We start from the raw sequence: 22,325 nt of genomic DNA, 5'->3' as shown, positions 1-22,325 counted from the left end.
CTAATTTATTTAAAAAAAAAGGTTCTCTGTTCTCCACTAGATCTACCATATTAGAGGCATTGGAGCCAGTCATATTTTTATGTTATTATTTTTATTCCTACTTTAAAACATTAGCAAAGCATTTCCACGCAATCAGATATTTTATTCTGTCGAGCTCCGATTTCTAAAACAGTGTTTACAACAAGGGCTGAAGGAGCAGGAAGGGGGAACTAAGTACAGGAGGATTACGTTTATAAAATGTACAAAGTGAGGCAAACACCAAGCAAATTGGACACATATTCACCAAGGCCCCACCCTGCAGGAAGGACACAGGCTGAATCATCCCAGCCCATGGTAGGAAGGAGCACGTGGGGCGTGGGGCAGGAGACAGCGCCACCAACTGGCTCATCACATCCTGGACTCTTCTACAAGCATTTTCTGACTTGCATTTACCACCTGCAAGAGTGCGCGCATTCCAAGGAGCAAAGGTGAGTAACACAAAAACCCTGCTCCACGGGATCTTGTAGGCTAAAAGGGAAGCCATCCATTCACTTGCTCATTCATTCATTCATTCCTTCATTCAGGCCTATGTCTTCAGCTCCAAGTCTGCATTACTCTTTGGAGGTGGTATAGACTGTGCAATGGAAGACCAACAGGGGCACGGGTCCCTGCCACCATGGGAGAGGTATTCTAGTAATGGAGAAGGGGTGACAACAGAAACAAATAAGCATATTGTATTACGCTGGCCTGTGACATGTGGCATCCAAAACACAAAGACATCTGAGGAGTTAGAGAATGGCAGAGTTGTTGTCCGTGGACAGCTTGGGCAGAGAAGTCATCTCTGGGAGGGGATACCTGAACAAGTCCAGGGAGCATGTGGCAGCACAAAGTTCCAATCCAAGGGGACAACAGAGGCAGCAGTGGCAGTAAGGCTGGTGTGCTGCAGATATGGTGAGGGCCAGAGCGGCAGGCGCCCCTTGAGCAAAGACAAGAGTGGAAATCCCTGCTAGGGGCCCCTGGGGCATTCGAGGGGTAAGTAAAGATAGCGTAGGATGGCAGGGGTGGAGACGATTCATCTCCCTGGGGATGTCACATGAAATTTGGGAGAGAAGGTCACCCACCTTCTGCCCAAATGCTAGCAGATAAGCACTAGGCACAAGGAATATAGACCCTACCCAGAGGCAAGAAGCTGAGAGTGTAGACTAAGAAGAGAGGTAGAAGGAGATGTGAAAAAATACCATTGCTAAATCAGGGATAAAAGAAGGGAAAACTGTGTTTCACAGAGAAGGCTCAGGTGAGCGGCCGGTTTATATCCATTTGGTTTGACAACGACAAAGCTAGTGAACAACTCAGTAAGAATACTTTCATTTCACTGTGGTATGTTTTCGACTGTGATATTGTGATTTACAATAAGAAATATATACTTAGTCTTCCTCCTTGTCTTGGCACAGAGCTCCTAAAACCCTTGCAATTGCTTGCCAAGAGAGCAATAGAGGTCTTTTGTTATGCTAATGATGCGAGTTTGGGAAAGCACCTAAGGCTGGAGGCTGACTGCCAGTGCAGCCAACCAGTGATTACAGGACTGGAACTTTCCCTCCCACTCCTGGAGATGGGGAGGGCTGGAAAATTGAGTTCAACACCAATGGTCAATGATCTAATCAACTGTGCCCATGGAATGAAGCCTCTATTAAAAACCAAAGGATAAGGTTCCTCTGAACCTTACCAGCCACTGGGCTGGGAGACATATGGAGACTTGTGGAGAGTGTCTAGTCTGGAGAGAGCACGGAAGCTCTGTGTCCCTTGCCCTATGCATCTCTTCCATCTGGCTTCTATTCCTGAATTACATTCTTTTATAATAAACAGATCATCTAATAAGTAAAATGTTTTTCTGAGTTCTGGGAGACACTCTAGCAAATTAATTGAACCCAAGCAGTGGGTCATTGGAACCTCTGATCTATATATAGCTAGAAGCACAGGTGATGACCTGGACTTATGACTGGCATCTGAAGTTGGGGGTTGGAGCAGTCTTGTAGGACTGAGCCCTTACCCTGTGGAGCCTGACGCTTACTCTAGGTAAGCACTGTCAGAATGGAGTTGAATTGCAGGACACCCAGCCAGTGTTGAAAAATTGCCTGGTGTCAGGAAAAAAGTGACACATCAGAATTAGGTGCAGAACTGCAATGTATTCAAATTTTTATTTTAAGGAACAGCAAAGTTCTTTAGTTCAGTTTAATGGGGCTTATAGGGAGTGCTAATCTTAAATCTAAATCAGTAATTCTAAATGTTTCAAACTATCCTAAACATTAGTCAATATTCACTCAGAGATCAGCAACCCCTTTATGGATAGTATAATTATAACAAGTACCTAGAAGAAAACCACACTGGTTGTTTAAGTTTTAGGAAATAAAGTCAACTTCCAATTTTCTAGATCAATGAAGAGAAATGGCATGGGAAGCAAATGTGCCTGCACTCTTCACCCCAGCCCTACTATTTTACTGAAAGGCCAGCATGAGCCAGACAACTGAAAGCAGCCATTAAGGTACTTAATCACAAGGTTGCTCAATCCTCAGTCGGTTAAGCATCCGACTTTTGATTTCCGGTCAGGTCACGGTCTCACAGTTTCATGAGTTCAAGCCCCATGTTGGGGTCTGCGCTGACAGCGCAGATTCTCCCCCTCTTCTCTCTGCTCCTTCCCTGCTCACACTCTCTCTGCCTTTCTCAAAAATTAAAAATAAATAAATAAATAAATAAATAAATAAATAGGTATTTAAACACGCAAGCCTGCAAGTCTTTGCAGAGGCAAAGTAACTTGCTCGGAGACACAGAGTCAGCCAGAGTAGAATGAAAATTTAAATCCAAGATTTTTCTAGCTCCAAAGTCCATCATCTTACTTCTCAAATTTGGTGAATTTCCAAAGCAAGAACTATTGGAAATCCCATTGCCCAATGGGGTAGGTAGTCTAGGTAGCTAATTCACAATATAATAAAAGAAATGAGATCTATTAAAAGAAATTTAGCATCAAATGTGACTGGGATTACAGTTTCCAAATGATCTGACTGAAAAGATTGTCAAAAGGCAATTCTGTAGAAGACCGAGGTAGGCATGGTTTTTTGGTTCTGGTGTTTTTAAACCTTTTCAAAGACATTCAGGGAATGCAAAGCACAACAGAAAGCTCTTGACACCTTAGTGCTTTATCTTAGGTATTTAATTTTGATTCTAAGGGTAGAAAAAGTCCACCATGAAAGACTATGCATAAGATAAAACAGACAAATCATGCCTTAATGGCATGAGAAAAGGAGAGTTTCATCTGACGGTGGAACACTGGGTGAACTGCAGCTGAGCTCTCAGGGTGTGGTGGGTAGGAGGAAATCCGCACCCAGCCATACAAACTGGTGCTCTGAATGGGAACTCTGAACTTTTCATTCTCAAGTGGCTTTTCACAGTTAACCTTTTCAATAACTTACATTAGGCCTCAGAGACTGAATGCTATGAATTATTGAATATTATGGTCTTTGCAAAAATACACTGTACATTTTTGCAGAAGCTTGGGCTATATAACATGCATTATACCTTGGTTCAATGTCTGCAATGAGTATAAATATATGAATTAAATGGCATTAGAAAAATAGAAATGAACTAAAGTAACTAGAAAAAATGGAAACGAACTAAAGTAACTACCACTCATGTAGAAAAACAAAATTTTAATAAATCGAATAAAATTTGTACTAGAGCCAACAGATTCTAATTTTACTTATGCTTGTGCCATTTCCATCTCTAAAGGGGCCACCATTTTCCCTCCACTGGTCCAGATGCTCTGTGCTCTTCTGGGCCCAGGTCAGCACCATTCTTAGAGGCCTGGCTGGACTAGCCCTGTGTCATTCTGCTCTCTCTTTAAAAACACATTTAGAAACATAACAATGTACATTTAGTTTTCACTCATTCATCAGCAGCTATAAGATTTTATTCTATTTCATATATTTGCAAACTACAGCTCCCTCAAACATAAATGGGAAGCTCATGGAAGAAAAAATTCATTATATATATATATATATATATATATATATATATATATATATATAGTTTTTTTCTTCCTCTGTTTCCAAAGCATTATAATACTGAGTCAAGGGAAAAAGAACCAAGGGAAAAATATTCATAACAAAATATAGATGAGAACATGGATTTAAAAGGTGTCTTCCTCATATTTTCTTTTAATTGTTCTTATTTTCACAGAGTACCACTACCAGGCAACCTGTGTGATGCTTTTTGTAAAATTTCACTAGACTATATCAATAAAATAGATAAAGTTCAAGTTGGGTACAGCCTCCATAAAATGGTAGAATACATAAGATGACCTCTAAGATTTTTTTCCAAACCTTAAATTTTTAGTATTCTTTGCAATGTTTGATCTATAAATCTATTGTATCATATACAATAAAGTACTGAGGCAATTGTTGAGTCACATAAATATAACAAAAGTAAAACAAAAGAGTGTAAAAAATATATGAAAGTTAAAATATCTGAAAATACCTTAAAATACTTGCAAATTAATGTCGGTAAGGGACTTCATCTGCTCGTATGTGAGAAAACGCTGTGTGAGGTTTTATAGATCTATGTAGACACAATTACTTTGATCTGATTTTCAAAGATCCTGGACATTAGAACTTTAGTTTGAATTATATGAGTAAATAAGATCAACTCTTCGACTTAATATAGCACTCAGCAATAAAAACTGATTTGATTTGGTTGATTATGCAAACACGATCCATAAAAGACATCAGAATAGGATGCTACACGTAATTCCTACTGTAGAACAAGTGTTCCTACCCGCTCCTTACCACCCAGGAATTTGACACCAGCTGAGGGGGTGACTTTTCTGTAAAGAAAGCTAATATATGGAGGAATGTATAGAAAGTGCTGTATTGGCTTCAAAATCTTATAAGGCCAATGGTCAAGGTGTTAGGAGTAATTCTGTTTGGGATAAATGAAATAATTCTGCTTTGGGAAGAGTAAGGTATGGCAGCGAGTAAAGCACAGATTGTGAAGCACCTTGTGTATGTGCAAAGAAAGGAGCCTGTCAGATACTGGATGCCAAGGGAGAGCTTTAAGAATGGAAACCCATGTCAACTATACTTCAATAAAAAAAGAATGGAGATAATGAGGTCAGATTTGAGTTTTATACAGACAATCACAGGAAAGACATCAGCAAAGATAATCATGAAGCTGTTGCAACTGTCAACAGACCTTCACACTTTGTTTTATTAGATATCTTGACCAAAACATTCGTTTCTACTTTCCAGTGGGGAAAAAATAATTCAGTGATTGATAAATAAATAAATAAATAAATAAATAAATAAAAGAATACATTTTGGAGTAGCATTGTGTGTATGTTGGGGGATGTTACAATTACAATTAATAATGATTTATCCAAACAATTTATAACAAAAAAGCAAGCACAGCAGTAAATGAATATCCTGGCCAACTGGAGGTAGCCAATTCTCCCAAATTATAGGGATTCCAATTACCTTAAAAATGAATACAGAAAATGGGAATCTTGTAATATTGCCAAAAAAACAGGGAAGTCAAACTTAAGAAATTTTGATAACTGAAGGTATTTTTTAAAAGCCACATCAAGAGAGGTGAGAGGAGCAACGAAGTGGTCCAGTCAGGATCCACACTCCCAGCACAACAGCCCACAAGCAGGAAGGATATGAAAAACACAGAGATCCTCCCTGAGGAGCAAAAGGTTCAAGTCCCCATCAGGCACCCCCTGTCCTGAGGACCCACACCAGGACGAAGAGCCCCCATAATGTCTGGCTTTGCAAATCAACAAGGCTTAACTCTAGGAAAGCCAGAGAACTCTAGGAAACCAAGACTCTACTCTTAAAGGGCAGGAGCACAAGCACACTCAGTCTGAGACACAGCATAGAGGCAGCCCTTTAAGAAGCACCTGAACCATAATCTCCATCATAATGGAGACTTACTGACTCAGTCTAGGACATTTGCCAGAGGGGCAGGGATCTGTAGGAACTTTCTGGAGGAAAAGAAGCACGGGGGGGGGGGGGGGGGGGGGGGGGCACCATTTTTCTTACCCTCCTTCTACCATGGTGACTGAGAGCTGGCAAGTGCCATTTCTGATGCTGTCCATCAACCCTGCCAACACTAGTCATCCTGTCCTGGTGATCCTCTGCAGGTCTGCTCTGCCCAACATGCCCCTCCAAACCAGCTCCCCCTCTGCCACATTGGCAGGCAGCCTCAACTGGGTTTGGCACTCCCCCACTCCCCCAAAGTGGTTCCTGCCCCCACTGCACCCAGCAGGTGGCCTTAGCTGGGACCAGCATCACCAAAAGAAACTCCCAGGGGGCTCCTGGGTGGCTCAGTCAGCTGGGTGTTTGACTCTTGATTTCAGCTCAGGTCATGATCTCACAGTTTATGGGATCGAACTACGTGTTGGGCTCTCCGCCGACAGCGTGAAGCCTGCTTGGGATTGTCTCTCTCTCTCTGCCCTTCCCCTACTAGCATGCTCTGGCTCTCTCTCTCTCAAAATAAATAAACTGAAAAGAAGTAACATAGATATAAAATTTTTAAAAATTTAAAAAATAAAAGCAACTCCCAGAAAAGGGTACACCAGAACCAGAATCAAACCAGGAAATGCAGAGGTGTCCCCCTACAGCAGCTCCAGCCCTGATGCACCTGGTGAGCAGTCACAGCCTGGACTGATGCACCTCAGAATGGCTCCCACCCTCACGGGATGGGGGTATGTATCTACAACAGTCACAGCCCAGACACAAGAGAAGACACATGCAGCCCACAAAGGCGACACCCTGGGAACCTGGTTCTGGTGAGCAGAGAGGATTGTGCTTCTGAGCCCTACAGGACACCTTCTATATACAGCCACTTTTTTAAGACTGGGAGACATACTGACCTACCTAATATAGAGAAATGAACACAGATTGGCAGGCGAAATGAGGAGACAGACAGAGAGAGAGAGAGAGAGAGAGAGATGTTCCAAGTCAAAGAACAAGACAAAAATCTCAAAAAAAAAAAAAAAAGAATTAAATGAAACAGGTATAAGCAATCTACCTGATAAAGAGTTCAAAGTCATGGACATAAAGATCCCACACTTGAAAACAGAGTAGATGAATACAATTAGAACTTCAAAAAAGAAATAGAAAATATAAAAACGAATCGATTAGAGCTGAAGAATACAATAACTAAAGTGAAAATTACATGAGATGGAATCAACATCGGATTAGAGGATACTGCCAAATGGATCAGCAATCTGGAAGACAGGGTAGTGGGAATCACCCAAGCAGAACAGCTAAAAGAAAAAAGAATTAAAAAAAATAAGAAGAGTTAAGGGATCTCTGTAACAACAAACTAATGTTCACATTATAGGGGTCCCAGAAGGAGAAGAGAGAAAAAAGGGGGTGGAAAACTTACTTGAGGAAATGAGAGCTGAGGGATGTCTGGGTGACTCGACTGGTTGAGCATCCGACTCTTGATTTCAGCTCAAGTCATGGTCTCATGGCTTGTGAGTTTAAGCCCCGTGTCAACCTACAGCTCAGAGCCTGCTTGGGATTTTGTCTCCCTCTCTCTCTGCCCCTCCCCACTCGTGCTCATGCACTTTCTCTCTCCCTCTCTCTCTCTCTCTGTCTCAAAAATAAATAAATAAATGTTAAAAAAAAAAATAATAGCTGAAATCTTCCCTAACCTGGGGAAGGAAACAGACACCCAGGTCCAAGAAGCACAAAGGAACCCAAGGAGGCCCACACCAAGACACATAGTAACTACAGAGGCAAAAATTAAAATTAAAGAGATGATCAACTAATTACATAGAAGAGAACACCCATTAGACTATCAGCTGATTTTTCAGCAGAAACTTTTCAGGCCAAAGGGAATGGCAGGATATAGTTAAACTGAAAGGGAAAAACCAACAACCAAGAATACTCTACCTAGCGAGGTTACCATTCAGAATTGAGGACAGGGAAAGCATTTCCCAAACAAACAAAAGTTAAAGAAGTACATCCCCACTAAAGCTCCACACAAGAAACATTTAAAAGGACTTATTCAAGCAGAAAATAAAAGGTCATAAATAGAAGAAAATTGTTAAAGAAAAATTTGCAGTGAGAAAAGAAAATATAGTAAAGGTAATGGATCAAACACTTATAAAGATACCATGGAGGTTAAAAGACAAAAGTAGTAAAATAAACTATATCTACAATAATTAGTTGAGGGATATACAAAATAAAAAGATATAAAATATGTCAAAAACAAAACATAACAGAGAGGAGTAAAAATGCAGAATGCATTCAAATTTAAGTGATCATCAACTTAAAATAGACTTCTGTATACACAGGGTATTATAATATGAACCTCATGGTAACCACAAAACAAAAACCTATAATACATACACATGCAAAAGAGAGAGAGACAGAAAGAGAGAGAGAGAGAGAGAGAGAGAGAGAGAGAGAGAGAGAGAGAGAGAAGACGTTCCTGAGTGGCTCAGTTAGTTGAGCACTTGACTCTTGATTTTGGTTCAGGTCATGATCCCAGGGATGTGGGATCAAGCCCTTTGTCAGGCTCTGTGCTGAGCATGAAGCCTGCTTGAGATTCTCTCCCTCTCTCTCTCACTCTCACTCTTTCTCTCTCTCTCCCCCTCTGTCCCTCTTCCCAACTCTCTCTGTCTCAAATAAAAATAAATAAATAAATAAATAAATATCCAAATATAACACTAATAAAAATCATCAAACCACAAGGGAAAAGAGCAAGAAAGGAACAGAGAAGAAATACAAAAACAACCAGAACACAATTACTGAAATAGCATTAGGTACATACCTATCAATAATTACTTTAAATGGACTAAACGCCCAATCAGAAGGCAAAGGGTGGCTAAATGGACCAATAAAACTCACATGACCCATCTATATGCTGCCTATAAGAGACTTAGTTCAGACCTAAAAAACACAGACTGAAAGTGAAGGAATGGAAAAAGATAGTCCACGCAAATGGAAATTAAAAGAAAGGAGGGGTAGCAATACCCCCTGTCATATAACAGAGAAAATACACTTTAAAATAAAGATCATGACAATAGACAAATAGCGCATTACATAGTAATAAAGGGATAAATCCAACAAAAGTCTAACAATTGTAAACATGTATGCACCCAACATAGAATTACCTAAATATATAAAGCAAGTATTAACAGACATAAAGGGAGAAATTGACAATAATACAATAATAGTAGGAAACTTCCATACCCCATTTACATCAGTGGATATAGCATACAGACAGAAAATCAATATGGAAACAGTGGCCCTAAACAACACAGTAGATCACATAGACCTAATAGATATATTCAGAACATCCCATCCCCAAACAGCAGAATGTATGATCTTTTCAATTGTAGATGGAACATTCTCTAGAATAAACCACATGTGGGGCGCCTGGGTGGTTCAGTCAGTTTGGCTTCTGACTTCAGCTCAGGTCATGATCTCACAGCTGGTGGGTTCGAACCCCACGTCAGGCTCTGTGCTGACAGCTTGGAGCCTGGGGTCTGCTTCGGATTCTGTGTCTCCCTCTCTCTCTCTGGCCCTCCCCTCTCATGCTCTCTGTCTCTCTCTCTCAAAAAATAAATAAACATTTTAAAAAACTTAAAAAAAAAGAATAAACCACATGTTAGGTCACAAAACAAGTCTCAATAAATTTAAGAAGATTGAAATCATATGAAGCATTTTTCCAAACACTAGAAATAAATTACAAGGGGAAAAGAACTATACATGTAGACCTAAATATAAGACCCGAAATCATGAAAATTGTAGAAAACATGGGCAATAAACTGCTAAACATGGGTCTTAAGCAATAATTGTTTTGGATTTGTCTCCTCAGATAAGGGCAACCAAAACAAAAATAAACAAATGAAATTGCACCTACCTAAAAAGCTTCTGCATGGGGAGGGAACCCATCAACAAAATGAAGACAACCTACTGAATGGGAGAAGATATATGCCAACAGTACACCCAATAAGGGGTTAATATCCAAAATATATTTAACAAAATTCACACAACCTACACCAAAACCCCCAAACAAATCCAATTAAAAAATGGGCAGAAAACCTCAATAGATATTTTCCCAAAGAAGACATCCAGATGGCCAACAGACACATGAAAAGATGTTTAATATCACTAGTCATCAGGGAAATGCAAATCGAAACCACAATGAGATAATATCTCACACTAGCCAAAATGGCCAGTATCAAGAATACATGAAATAGCCAGTGCCGGTGAGGTTGTAGAGAAAAGGGAGTCCTTGTGCACTCCTGGTGGGAACATAAACTGGTGCAGCCACTATGGAAAAAGTATGGAGGTTCCTCAAAAAACTAAAAATAGAACTACCATATCAGCCTGCATTTCCACTTCTAAGTATTTATGTGAAGAAAACCAAACGTTAACTCAAAAAGTGATATGTGCTCCTATGTTTATTGCAGCATTATGTACAGTAGTCAAGATATGGAAGCAGCCCAAGTGCCCATTAACAGATGAATAAAGAAGATGTGGCACATATATATAAAGTGGAATATTACTCACTCATAAAAAGATTGAAATCTTGCCATTTGCAACAACAGGGACCTAGAACGTATTATGCTGAATTAAATAAGTCAGAGAAAAAATAAATACCACATAATTGCACTCACGTGTGGAATCTAAACAAACAAAACTAAACAGAAACAGACTCATAAATACAGAGAAAAAAACTGATGGTTGCTAAGGGGGAAGGGATTGGGGGGTGGGTGAAATAAGTAAAGAGGATTAAGAGGTACAAATTTCTAGTTATAACACAGGTCATGAGGATATCAAGTACAGCATAGGGAATATAGTCAATAATACTTTAATAACTTTGTATGGTGACAGATGGTGACTACACTAACAATGATCACTCTGTAGTGTATATAAATGTCAAATCACTACAATGTATACATGTGTCCACTATAATTAATGTAAATAAATGTAAGTAAATAAGTGAATAGAAAGAAAGTAAAAGAAAGTAGGGAGGGAGAGAGGGAGAGATAGAGGGAGGGAGGGAGAGAGGAAGGAAGGAAGGAAGGAAGGAAGGAAGGAAGGAAGGAAGAAATGAAAACATTTGGAAAACTCTAATCACATTAATTTTAGCACAATTTCAGGTTTTGTAATCCTTAATAAATCACATAATTTCATGTAAAAATGATAATCTATAGACTGTGATATCATTTCCTGACAGCAGCCAGCACCAATTCAGGACATACTTTGGGGCTAGGTAGTTTTTAAAGTATTGTGTGCATTTATCTCATTTATCATTATACATTTTTGACATAGGCACAGAATATTATTATCTCCATTTCCTAGATGAGGAAACAGGCATAGACAGTCAGTCACACAGCTATGTGAGCAGTAAAACTGAGATTCAAATCCAAGCACTCTGACTCCAGGTTCCACATTTCTAACTGATAGACTATATTGCCTCTAGAACCTGAATTTTGAGATCTTAGGCTTTTCAGGAGGATGTATGCAACTCACTAACTAGCAGTCTGCAAGTCACTGAACTTTGATGAGAGATCAAATGCAATGGACCTGGGAGGGAGCAGGCAGGGGTCAGAGATAGATTTTGGAGAAATTAAGTTAGAGGATCAATAAGACTTGGTGACTGATTGTACATGGGGTGTGGGGTGTTGGAAGGGTTGGGGGGGGGGCAAGTCCAGGATGACTCTGCTTAAGAAGTAGGAACTTTGAAAGCAAGTAGGAAATATAGTAGAAAAGCAAGATTTTTGGCTTGGGATGGAGTTCAGTTTGATCCATAGACTTTGGGATATTTATGAGACACTCAGTTTGAGAAGCTGGTTAAGCAGTTTGACAAGGGAGCAGGTAATGGATGAGATGGAGTGGAGTCAAGAGAGGGTGTCCCTGTCCCTGGAATGCTGACCCATTCCTACTTACACTGAGACCATTCCTACTTGAGAAAGTTACTGTGTGAGGGATAGATGTGTGCACGTCCATGTGGGAAAAGGGGGAGGTTAACATAAAATGAGAAACATCTCCCTGACATACTGGGATGTGAAATCGTGGAGAGTTAAAAGTGGAAATCAGAAAACACACACACACACACACACACACACACACACAGAGCACAAATCCTAACACTTTTCCCCCAACATAGAACTGACCATGGTCTCTGGGTTTTACATTCTGTATGTACAGACTCCACACTTGCTAACACACTCTAAGTTAAGTAAGGACCTGCACCTTCTTAACTTTGTAGTTTTTGAAGCACCCAGCACAATGTAAAGATGTCATGTTAGCAAGTCGGGAACGCTTCTCACTTCTATAAGTTCAGGAATTCTTCTCACTCCTATAAGTTAAGGAACTACTTCAAAGATGCAATTAGTACTTGAGGTTCTAGCATCATGGGGCTGGCTCAATATAAGATAACCTCATTAACAGAATAATACGCTCGCCGTTATCCCAAGAAACCAACAGAAAAACACCAGAAGCAGTGAGGGAACAAAACAAACAAAAGAATGGAGAGCCTGCACATGTGTCTGGAACCAGCTATTAGTCATGTCAGCCTCATCTGGTAGAAAGAATCCTTCAGACAAAAGAATGAGATATTTTGGTTCAAGGTTCATTAAAATTTAGAGTGGTTAATTTCCTCTTTAACTTTAAGTAGCCAGAAAGAAAGAAATAATGAAAATACCAATATAACAGAGGACTTTTTTCAACTAATTTTTTTAATTGCTGAAATTTAAAATATATATTTTTTTCTAAAACTTTTTGAAATATAATCTATAAAAGAAAATTAATTAAGATGGGATGTTTAAAAAAAAAAACACCAAAATGCACGTCAGCTAAAATCAATGGCCCAAGTTCAATGGATTTGGACTGGGTTAAGTTTCCCAAACTAAAATGTAGAAAATAAAGATTCTCCTAGACAACTCTATCAAAATAATTCCTTAATTATTATTATAACTTTTTAAAAATATAAAGCACACTCTTTTGAGGCTTAATTATGAATAATTACAGCATAGCTGTAGCACTGATTAGTCAATTCACCTATCTGATATTTAGTTTTAAAATACTTATAATGACAGGAAAAAGAACAGCATTAAGGTAGGAATTCAGGCTAAGTATTTAAAAATCAACAACAAAGAATAAAATACTTACGATATGGTATTTCCAGGGGATGCCCTGTTATGTCACACCATCCAATTGGGTGGATGTCAGGGCTGTCTGCATCCATCCAGTAGTCATATTTGTGGTCCCAGCCATCAAAATGAACCTGTTGAGTAATTAGCATTTAGTAATTAGTATTTCACTACGTCTGCATCAAAATATTAGAAATCAGGCCTGTGAAATTGAGATTGAAATTGTAACAATGATACATTACAGCTGAAACAATATTTAAAATGTGCCATCAAAGGGCATTCTAATCTAACCACTAAAGACTATTGTAGTACCAATTTTTCTGAGAAATTAAAGAAGTTGGTAAACAAAAAAATCTGTTAGAGATTGATCAGAATCTGAAGGGACAATACCAATCCATTTCCCCGGCTAAGTAATACTGTAATGCTGGCGGGAGGACACCTCTTCTACTGGATGCCTCTGAAAAATCATGTCAGACACAACAACTAGAGTCACCAATTTGACATAAGTACAAGGCTTACCCTATCGGAAAATGCATCGATTTTAGAGTGAAAGGAAGCAATAAGTTTCAAAATCCTGACAACCAAGGAGAGATGGAGCCATTGAAACAATGGAGGCACAGGAGCGGATGAAATATGCTACTAAGGTAGACAGATTAATGGCTATCTTGAAAGCTGTAAAGGACAGTGTAAACTTTCAGTAAACCTGAGGAAGAGATATGGCTCAGGTCCAGAAATCCAGCAAATGGTTACCACTGTTTTGCATCTTATCTACAAAACACGCATACACATACACATAATTCACATATACACATACATATAGGTCCAAGAATAAAAAATAAAACTCAATTTCTGAAACAATAATCACATACTTATTTCTGAAACTTACAAAACACTATGTTTTAGAAGTTTCATATCAGAATGAACAAACCAAATTATTTGGGCACGCAAAAAGAATAAATTTCATAACCTTACTTACTCTCTTACATATTTTCTGTTTCTATTAAGTGAGGAATCCCTTTTCAATGCAGAAAAAAACCCACAATTTTTTGAAAATCAAAATTTGAATAAAAACAGCAAGATTGCTGGCATTATAATAAACTAAATGAAACATCAGTCTGTTATGCAAGACATAGGACCAAAAAAAAGAAAAAAAGGTAAAACTGTATCTAGGAAAAAGTCCAATGCTTTTTTTTCAAGATCCGTCTTTCTTCTTTAGTGGTTCTCCAAGTTTGGTTCCCTGACCATCAGCATCACCATCACCTGGACACATGTTAGAAATGCAGATTGGCAGGCCCCAACTCAACCCACTGACTCAGACACTCTAAAGGATAGGGACTCACAATTTTTAAACAAGTCCTTTAGATGTATCTAATATATGCTGAAGTTTGAGAACCAACAATCTTAGGAATAACTTTCAAGAGAATATTTCTACCAAACTTAGGCTTCTGGCTGAGACAGAGTGCCCTTTCCCAGTAGTAACTATAAAACTGGACTGAATATATGAAGGGACTGTAGACACTGGACAATAGGCACCACAGATATGTAATCCCTAAGTACACCTAGACTAGCCCCAGATGTCAGCCTGTAGTCAATTTCCTGACAGCAGCACAGGGAGGAGAAACAGAGCAGTCATGCTGTGCTGAGGAGACACAGATGCAGTTCAGCACTGATGAAGCAGCTGGAAATCGGAGGACAGACACTAGAGAAAATAGAGCTACAGAGAAGGGGACGCCAGAAATCTCTGGGGGATTTTTGCACAACCTTGGTCAAGGGCTGGACTGTACATGTGCAAGGTGAGACAAGGTGAAATGAAGAAGAGAGCATCTGATAAGAGCTGGAAGTAAAATGAAGATAGCAGAGGTCACACACACCTGGAGAGTAGAGAGACCAGAGTGCAGACATCTTAAGAATTTGACCAAGACATGCAAAAAGGCCATAATTTTCTAATAAGAACCATGTCATAGAGTATTCTAGACCAGCCCTAAGAAAGGCCAAAATAAAACCTCAACAAGATTAAGAACAGCCATCAGTAATTAACTGACTGACAGAACAAACTCTACCCTTTTTAAAGGAAGACAAATGCTCCCAAATCTGAATGCTGTATCATTCTTAATGTCCAACATAACATCAAAATTTATTAGACATGCAAATAAGCAGGTGAATGTGAGCCCTGCTCATTTTTTTAAAAAAAGTAGTCAATAGAAAGAGACCCTGAGATGCCCCAGATGTTGTAATTAGTAGACATGAAGTTTTTAAGTACCTATTGAAATATGTTTAATAACTTAAAGGATAAATAGTCTTGATGAGGGAACAGATAGGGAGTCTCAGCAGGGAAATGGAAACCATAAGAGATAAACAAATGGAAATTCTAGAACTGAAAAGCAAACTATTTTAAATAAAAATTTTCTGAATAGGCTTAACAGATTAGGGATGGCAGAAAAATGGGTAAGTGAACATGAAAACAGATTCATAGAAATTATTAATCTAAAGCACACAATAAAAAAATTTCAAAAATGAACAGAGGCTCAGGTACTTGTAATACAGAATCACCTGGTCTAACACATGCAATTTGGAGTCCATAATGAGAGGAGAGACAATAAAGCAGGGATAATGGTCAAACCAGACAAAAGTTGAAGAAATAACATCAACAAAATCTATTTTGGTCAAAAAAAGCGCGCCAATTTACAAGCTTAACAAAAACAGCAAAACACAAGCATAATAAATACAAAGGAAATCGGAACTACACAAATCATAGGCAAACCGCCAAAAATGAAAGACAAAAAAAAAAGTCTTGAAAGCAGCCACAGAAGTACAACACATTACATACAGGGAACCATGACAGGAATGTTAGCCAACTTCTCATCAGAAACAGAATAGACAAGAAGATAATGAAATGAGATCTTTAAAGCAGTGAGAAATTAAAAAAATATCAACCTAAGATTTTGTTTTACAAAAAAATTTCCCTCAAAAAGGAGTAAAATTAACTTTCAGATTAAAAAAAACAAGAAAGTATTCACTTATAGATTTGCATTGCAAGAAATATTATAGAAAGTATTTCATAAGTATTATCAGATGGAACAACAGCAATTTTGAAAATAATGAACAAATTTGGAAGACCCACTCTGATTTCTATAATTACTATAAAGCCACAGTTATGATGACAGTGTTGTTTGGGCCTAAGCATAGGCAAATACATTATTAGAACAGAAAAGATTATGTCAATGGACTCACATCTATATAGTTAAATTGCTTTTCAATAGATGTAACAAGGCCATTCAATGGGGAAAGAGCAGTAATTTCAGCAAATGATACTGGATTAAGTGGATATCCACATATGAAAAAATCCAAACCAGTTGACTTCTATGTCACCTTCCACATACAGATTAATTCGAAATAGGCTATAAACCTAAACAACCTAATCAACTCAAGAATGAAACAAGATAAAATCTTCATGATATTGGGATACTCAAAGGTTTCTTAACACACAAGCAGCATTACCCATAAAGGAATAATTTTAGAAATTCATTTTTAATCATAATAAAAAACTTCTGCTCCTCAAAATCATCATTAATATAAAGGACAACCAAACCAAGAACATTTGCAATACATTTATCTGACAAAAGAATTGGCAATCCAGTAAGTAATAGGCAAAACACTTGAGATACTCTACAGGAAAAAAAAAAGGTTCAATGAATGGTCAAAAACTAAATAAAAAATTGTTCAACTTCACTATTCATCAAAGAGATCACATTGAGACATACTACAAAGCCAACTGTATGACTTAAATGACAGACAACATCAATTACTGGTGAGGCTGTGGAGCTCCCAGAACATTCATACAATGTCACTGGGGCTGGAAAATAGGACAATTACTTTAGAAAATGTTTTGCTACTGTATTGTAGATTTCAGATGTTCCTACTCTGTGACTCCTGGCAATTCCATCCCAAAGAGATGAAAATATAAAGCTGTGTAAACAAGTGCTCCTTGCAGTTTCATTCAAAATGCCAAACCTGACAATGACCCAAATGCCCGACAACAGTTGAATATCTATTGGAAAGCAAGGGTAGCATAGGCATGAGATGAACAGTAGTCACCAATAAAAAGGATAGACTGTTTCTACATGTACGAACATGCATCAACCAGACATCATGTAGAGAAAGAGGGAAGACACAAAACTACATGCAGTTGCTGTCAATGGGGGCTATTCTTATCTTTTACCATATTTATGTATTGCAATGTTTCAGCATTCTGGACACAGCCGAACTGCATAATACCGTCAGTACTCGAAGACTAAATATTCCAGTTGTGAAAGGCAAAAATAGCACTCTTTTTAAGACTGATGCCTGCTGCTCTGGATTTACCAACAGGAAGAAGTTTGTGTAAGTGTGTATAATGCTGTGAAGAAGAAATAGAAAATTTCCTCAAACTTTAATATTTCTTCCTAATTTCAATGTCCTTTCTCTTTTAAGTTTGCAGTGGTACTTTTTCTATTTCAAAAGCAAGGGAACCACCTCTAAGCACAAACAAGACAGGCCAAATGTTCCAGCAAGATCTTGTTACAAGGAGTTAGGTCTTTCTATTTCAGCTACTGTACCTGGACTTGGAAATCCTACTGTTGGAATTCAGGTTTATTACTAAAAAACTAAAATGACAGTATCTTTAAAATTTTTTTTCTGAAAGCAGATACAATGTTTTTATGTACTTTATTCAATGTTTTCCCTTATGTTCATTAATAAATATTAAATTACCCTTTCCGATGCTGCATATAATTACTTACAATGAAATCATGGGAATTAAAAAGAGCTCCTCCTAATCCAATGATGTGATGCTCCACTCCCCGACAAAGGCCATCTAAACATGAAAAATATAACCCAAATCTGACCCATATACATCTTTATGAAAGATATTTTCAAGTCTGTAGATCTTCATATCTCTGAAGTTGAAAACCCAATTTTAAGAATTGCAACTAGATGGTCAAGTTAATAAAGGAGACTGGCATCTTAAGAATATTTACAGAGTCCTTTCATAAAGGAAAGAATTATTTTGGAAACCAAATCATCTCCATTTCATATTTACGATTTTTAAATATTTGGGTTTGTATAAAGCTGAATAGAAATATGGACACTTCTCGCTCAGATTATGACAAACTGGAAAACAGAGGTCAGATAACTGAATCAAACACTGTCTCAAGCTCTTACCTTTAAATGGGTAGTGATACTTCCTGATGGTATTAACATCATCTGCATTAGTGATTAATGACTGGCAAAATAACTTGGACGCTTAAGAATTAGATCACCCTATTAAAAAACAAGGATACACTCCTGAGTGTAAATATAAAGCTGTTGATTGTCTGGACTGGCAAGGTCTTTCTTGCTTTGCCTTATCATTACTGTCCCTCAGCCCTGGAGCCTTGCCACTAGGCCTCAGCTGTCTTTGATGCCACCATGACTGTTAGCACCATGGCTTCCACCCTGTCAGACCTCAAAAGCCATCAGCGGAATGAGATGCATGGCAGTAATCATCACTCGTCGCTGTTCCTTAGGGCAGCTGGAAAATAAACTGTTATTTATCTAGGAACACTGGAGCTAAATTTAATGCTCAATCACAACAATTTTATTAGCCTAAGTGATATTATTATGCTTGTTTGCTTCTGCTATATGGTTTTTAAATTTGTAACTTCCACTTTAATGGGCTTACTGGATGTGTGTATTTTATTGTCAAAGGCCTCAAACCTATTTTAAAGGCTTATGGTGAACAAATTATAAGCACGTAGATGATGTTAATTTATTTAGAAAAAGGCTTCACTGTACCTGAACTCTTCTCCTTTAATTGAATACATTTTCAGATAACTAGACTTAACATTAAATTTCATTCTAGAAAAAAAAAACTGGGTTTTCATATATTATTCCTGATATCTATTACTCATAACTACTGGTGCTAATAAGACTACAGTAAATCTCACTTCCTCTGATGCAGAGCTCTGTTGTTGGACAGTGTGGCAGATGAAGAAATAGTAATGAGACTAGACATATGTTCCACTGCAGGACAAGCATGCTCACATAATGCCTTCACAAAATACCACCATCATCTAAGATCAAGAGCGCGGAGTATAGCAGGGGGCTCACTTTTACCGTATGTTTACATAGTCCAAACACAGCTATAAAATACATACATTTTCACTGAACGTCTACAATATACTGTTTTCACACATTCTGAAAAGGAACCTTTTAAGAGGTTTGCCGAGATCGTACCACCAGTAAATGGCAGAACCAGACTTCAGCTGAGAACAGTTTATTGAGAGAACCGTACAAGAATACAAATGGTGGGGATATTTGGGATTACTATAACTAAGAATCTACTGTAGCAGAGTTAAATTACATTTGTAAAGTATAAAAAGACATTTTCATAATGAAAACAAATTAACATGGAATAATACAGGGTGCAGTCCAGAACTACCTACACTTTTGCACATTAAATATTAATTCCCCACTGAGCCAATCTGCCTACAGGTCTTCTGGGCAAGAACAGGGAGGGAGGGAACATGAAGAAAAGGAATTATAACAGACAAGTGTATACACTCTGAAAATTAGTCTCACACATTATTATCTCCATGCTACATAAGAAGCTAGTGAGATACATAGGGATTAGGAAATGTGGCCAACATCTCCAAGTCATTGATTGTGATTTGAAACTCTCCCTCTCCCCCAAGGCCATGAGCCTGAACTGCCACTGAGTAGTGTTGGGACTGGCAGCCTCTGCATATTCCTTTCCAGGGCAATCACAGCCACTCTTGGTAAATTACCTCAATTCCCTTTCCCTGCTAATCTCTCCCTAAACCCTTCTGCTCTTTCACAAATACAATTGCTTCCACTTTCCTTCCAGTTCATTCCTATAATAAGCACTACAAAGACATGTAATCATTAAATTGAAAAATTAACAGCTTCACTATAGCAAGTCGAAAATACCTTTCATTTTTTTAAGGCCACTACCCAAATTCAGCATATTTCCTGGACAATGGTTTTCAAAATTTAGTAAGCAAAATACCAATTGTCTCCTGCTCTATTGGAACTCTAATTCAGGGGGCGGAGGATGTCAGGAACGATACCTGGAAATTGTATTTTTTTAATCACACATCATAGATTACCTGTTGAAGGTGGTTTTTGGATAAACTTTTTGAAATGCTTCCTTAGGGTATCCCCATGGCAACAAGGTTGTTAATCAACTGAACTTGCCATCAAACTCACAGTTACATCTAAAGCAATGAAGAATAACTTATTTTTAAAAACAGTCACAAATCCCTTTTAATTCTGTAGAATAAGTCCAAGAGAGACCTGGTTGAAGGCCTAATGCAGAGAACATTCAACTCCAAATGTTTCCATTTGTGATAAATATGTCTGCATAAGTTTCCATTTCTCTGTTTCTATGGTTACTGTTATAACAAATACAATTAGTTTTTCCCGTAAGATATATTTTCCCCATAAGAGTCCTACAAGAAATAAAAACGCCAAATTTCCAACAGAATCCCTGGGGCTTTAATTCTTGTTAAGAAATCTAAATATTTCATCAGAGTTAGGCATAATAATAGCCACATTCAGGGTTCTGTGGCCACATGTCTGTGGGTAATATCTTAGGAAGAAAAACCTCCTTCATTAGCAGTGTGAGGACAAACAATCTCCAAATCAGTTTATGGTTATAACTAACATAAATGCCTTTATAAGTAAGCTCTGTCATAAGATTTAAAAGTGTTAAGCACTGAACTGACATACGCCACACATCCATTGTTAACACAAAGGCCATTTCCTTTCTGATATTCACCAGGCTGCTCCCTTCCCCTTCTGTTCAGGACACCAGCCCTCACAGTGGACGCTGTTTCAACACGTACTCTCCATTTGTCTTGAAATTCCAAATTTCTACTTTGGATATGGTATCAAACCATCAAGGTTTTTCTACTAAATCACAAATTATTCATACTCATTCTTCACAAACCACCAACTCAAAAAGGGCTTTAGCTGCTTATGTTAAAAGAAGACAGGATTTCTAAATATGAATAGTAAGACATAAGGCATGTGAAAGCCAAGAAAAGCTGGTTATATCTTGAGGGACCACATAATTTATTATACAAATGGGACATTTTTGAGAGTAAAAGGGAGCACTATTGACTACACAATTACAACAGGCATAATGTAGGACTATCCCAGGTAAGCCAAAATATATAATTACCCTTGGTAGTCAAAGGATGATTGCTATAAATAAATAGTTCCAAAATACCCCACCAATGGCGAAGAGGATCTATTACACAATTATAATATGAAAAAAATTCACCAGGTAGTATAAAGGTGCAAAATTTTCACTGATAGGAATTTACTGTATAGACATTCATATAGGGAACACTGAATAACACAATGGACAGTATACTATAAGGCATAAATAATGATTTATATACCTACCTAATATCTACATGGGTACTATTAGCCAAATGGAAATTTATATATAAACACACACTTGCAGCTATGCTTATGAACTGAATGTATCGTGAGCACTATTTCTAAATTTTTGAAGCCATTGGTGGGCTACAGATTTTTTCTATCCATTCTTATAATTTGTTTATTAGTACAAGATCAATTTCACTGGTAGCAAGTTCTAAATTACTTTTATAAATGACAGAATTTTTATCACAAATGGGTGTTAGATTTTGTCAAATGCTTTTTCTGCATCTATTAACACAATTATGTGATTTTTTTAGGCTCTTGATACGATAGATTACATTAATTAATTTCTGAATATTGAACCAGCCTTGCCTATCTTGGATTAACCTACTTAAGTGGGCATGGTGTATAATTCATTTTATACGTTGCTGAATTCAATGTGCTAATATTTTGTTGAGAATATTTGCATCTAGTTCATGGCAGATACTGGTCTATGGTTTCCTTTTCTAGTAATGTTTTTGTGTGGTTTTGAATTTAGGTAATTGCTGGCCTCACACAGTAAGTTAGGAAGTATTTCCTCTCCTTCTATCCTATGAAAAAGATTATAGAGAATTGGTATAATTTCTTCCCTAAATGTCTGATAGAATTCACCAGTTATAAACCATGTGGGCCTGGTGTTTTTTCTTTGGGAGATTATTAATTATTGACTCAATTTTCTTAATAGAGGCCTATTCATAGTGTATATTTC

At 37.8% G+C, this 22,325-nt stretch overlaps 1 protein-coding gene across 5 annotated transcripts in view; it reads right to left on the bottom strand.

The window, feature by feature from the left end:
• L3MBTL4 (L3MBTL histone methyl-lysine binding protein 4) overlaps window positions 1-22,325 on the bottom strand; it is a 447,733-nt gene that overhangs the window by 180,899 nt on the left and 244,509 nt on the right. For all 5 annotated transcript variants that reach the window (XR_013551279.2, XM_078435404.2, XM_078435406.2 and 2 more), the window contains exon 13: window positions 13,170-13,284. Coding sequence is in view for 4 of the 5 variants with exons in the window: in XM_078435404.2 (XP_078291530.1) it covers window positions 13,170-13,284 (115 nt within the window). In the remaining variant the exon portion in view is untranslated. The remainder of the gene's footprint in view (window positions 1-13,169; window positions 13,285-22,325) is intronic.

The sequence above is a fragment of the Panthera onca genome, chromosome D3, assembly GCF_046562875.1.
Source record: "Panthera onca isolate mPanOnc1 chromosome D3, mPanOnc1 haplotype 2, whole genome shotgun sequence".
NCBI lineage: Eukaryota > Metazoa > Chordata > Mammalia > Carnivora > Felidae > Panthera > Panthera onca.
The sequence above is the reverse complement of the archived record's forward strand: the minus strand, read 5'-3'. Positions and strand labels throughout refer to the sequence as shown.